This window comes from Pundamilia nyererei, unplaced genomic scaffold (genome assembly GCF_000239375.1).
Source record: "Pundamilia nyererei isolate P.nyererei 1_Seehausen unplaced genomic scaffold, PunNye1.0 scaffold00006, whole genome shotgun sequence".
In the NCBI taxonomy this organism is placed as follows: domain Eukaryota; kingdom Metazoa; phylum Chordata; class Actinopteri; order Cichliformes; family Cichlidae; genus Pundamilia; species Pundamilia nyererei.
The window spans coordinates 7,811,817-7,814,080 of record NW_005187407.1 but is presented as its reverse complement, the minus strand read 5'-3'; the positions used below and the strand labels follow the sequence as shown (position 1 = coordinate 7,814,080).

Below are 2,264 nucleotides of genomic sequence, written 5' to 3'. Positions count from 1 at the left end.
GGTATTACAGTGTGTATATATGTGGGGATGTGTGTTTGCACATTTGTAGGTGTAATTGGGTTTGCACATGTACTGAATTCTGCAAATTTGCATATGTGTGTGCATGAGAAAATGAGAGAGAGAGAGGGCAAGAAACAAAAAAGTGTGTGAGAGATGGTGCCTCCCTCTTTATACACATACCTCAGACAAACTCTCTGTGCTTTTCTGTGCTGCATCAGATGCATTTCATCTTTTTAGAGCACGCCGACAGAAATCAGTTCTGGGGAAATGGAGAGCCTGGATTTGTTTGCCTGGGACAAGATGGGACTGTGTGATCATTGTAGGTAGTTGAAGATTTTTTTTTTCCCTTCCTTTTTTTTGAGACAGTGAGTGTAAAGACACTGATGTCAGCATACTTTCTCCTGGTTCCTGAAAGAAAACATCAATTTATTATGGTTGGGAAGCGAGATGAAGTATGTTTTGATAACAATGTGTCCTCCAAATCTGTCTGTCTATGAAATATCTGTCAGTATTTTCCCCATAAACTGCGTAACACACTTGTTCACTGTTTTTTTTTTCCCATATATGTCCATATTTTGTTACTTATGAGATGGAGACTGATTTTTTTAGAATTAAAAATGAAAACAAAGGCATAATCCTACCTCACCTGTGAATATTCTCCTTCTTTACATATATGTGATCTCTTTGAATCAGTGATTTATAATCTTTGTGATTATGATATTAGTATTATGTTTTGGAGTACATATGTGTCCCCAATTATACCTGATGTTCAAAAAAAGAGATTTATCAACTCAAATTCTGTTCTTTTTATCTATAAGAGTGCAATTTCAGCTCACAAAGACTGCTACACACCCCAGTGTCTTTGAAACAGGAGGAAACCATTTCCTGTTGCAAAAAAACATGTTTCTTTTTACCCTTAACTAGATTATTGATGCAAATGTAGCAGGGTTACAATCATCAAACCACTTAGAGAATACAAAAGACAACAAAATCTTCAGCAATTTATTTCTGCTTTTGTCACACACAAAAAAGGGCTAAACAAGAAGAAAACAACATTCTTCTTTCCTTTTTTTTAATTTACTGTATTTAATGCACCAACAAAACAGTTTTATTATTGTTTTGCAGAAAAAATAATATATATTTAGCTAGCCAAATACATATTTTTTTTGATAACTGCTTTCTGCTCTCTGTTTTTCGAGCGCCTGTTCACTTATTAAATATGTATTTCCACTAGATTCAAGTGATAGACTCAGAAGACAAGTCTCAATGAAAGTGACAGTTAATTCACAACAAAGTATTATGAAAAAACAAAACAAAACATGTTTTATAATGCATATTTAGTTGGGGATTACCACACCTACATAATCCTTTTAGAATCCCTGATGTCTTGATTGCATGTGTAGAAAGAATGAGCCGTTGCAGCATTTTTAGTTTTGAATTGATTACTCTCAGTCTCGTGCATTTTCCACTGTAAATGCTCACCGTAGAATCTTTGTTTGCATGCTCATCCGTGTGTTTTCATCAACATGTGGTGAGCAACATGAAGAATATCTTTGAGCTAGAGCCGTACTATATATGTTTGTTCCTTATGTCAACTCCCAGCTCCTCTTTGGCTTTCAATTTCTAAACTGATGATGCATTTGTTAGACATTTCCGTCCCTCATGCCCATACGTGTGGTCTACTGCAAGCACAGACTGTCCATCTCCCTTGTCCTGTCACACTGAGTGATTATCCGTGCCACTTTTAGTTGTTATTTAGATCTCTCTGCGGTACTGCCATTGCTCTACTTGAGAAAAAAGATGAACTGCGACTCTCCAGAGAGACTGTTTCAATTCAAAGCCAATAAAAAGTAGGACACCAGTAGGACATCTGCAGCAAAAAGTGTGAAGTAAAGCTGCAGGCACCTGATTCAGGTGAGCAGTATGTGGCAGATATAGTAGTTTTTTAGTAAATCACCTGTGACATAGTATCAGTATCAGTCTGGCAAGTCTAGTTTCAATCAAGTTACCCTCCTTTCCCTTTGGATATACTGTAACAGGCTCTAAACAATGTCACTTTCTCATGTTTTGTAAGAACAGTTCTGTGTCCGAGTGCACCAAGGAGTCAGACTAAACTAGAAAAATGCTTGAGAACTGCCAGTCCATTTGATATTACACATTTCCAACAGCTTTTTCCTACAGGACACCGATGCCTATGGGTACGAGGTGAAGAATCAAAAAAGGGTTAGTTCATTATGTTAAACAGGACAAAAGGTAAGATGTAA

General features: G+C 36.7%; 1 protein-coding gene across 1 annotated transcript in view; it reads left to right on the top strand.

Annotated features, from left to right (window-relative positions):
• kiaa0825 (KIAA0825 ortholog) overlaps positions 1-314 on the top strand; it is a 115,155-nt gene extending 114,841 nt beyond the window's left edge. Inside the window, exon 24 of the mRNA XM_005722417.1 lies at positions 219-314. Within this exon, the coding sequence (XP_005722474.1) occupies positions 219-314 (96 nt within the window). The remainder of the gene's footprint in view (positions 1-218) is intronic.
• The last annotated feature ends 1,950 nt before the right edge of the window (positions 315-2,264 follow it).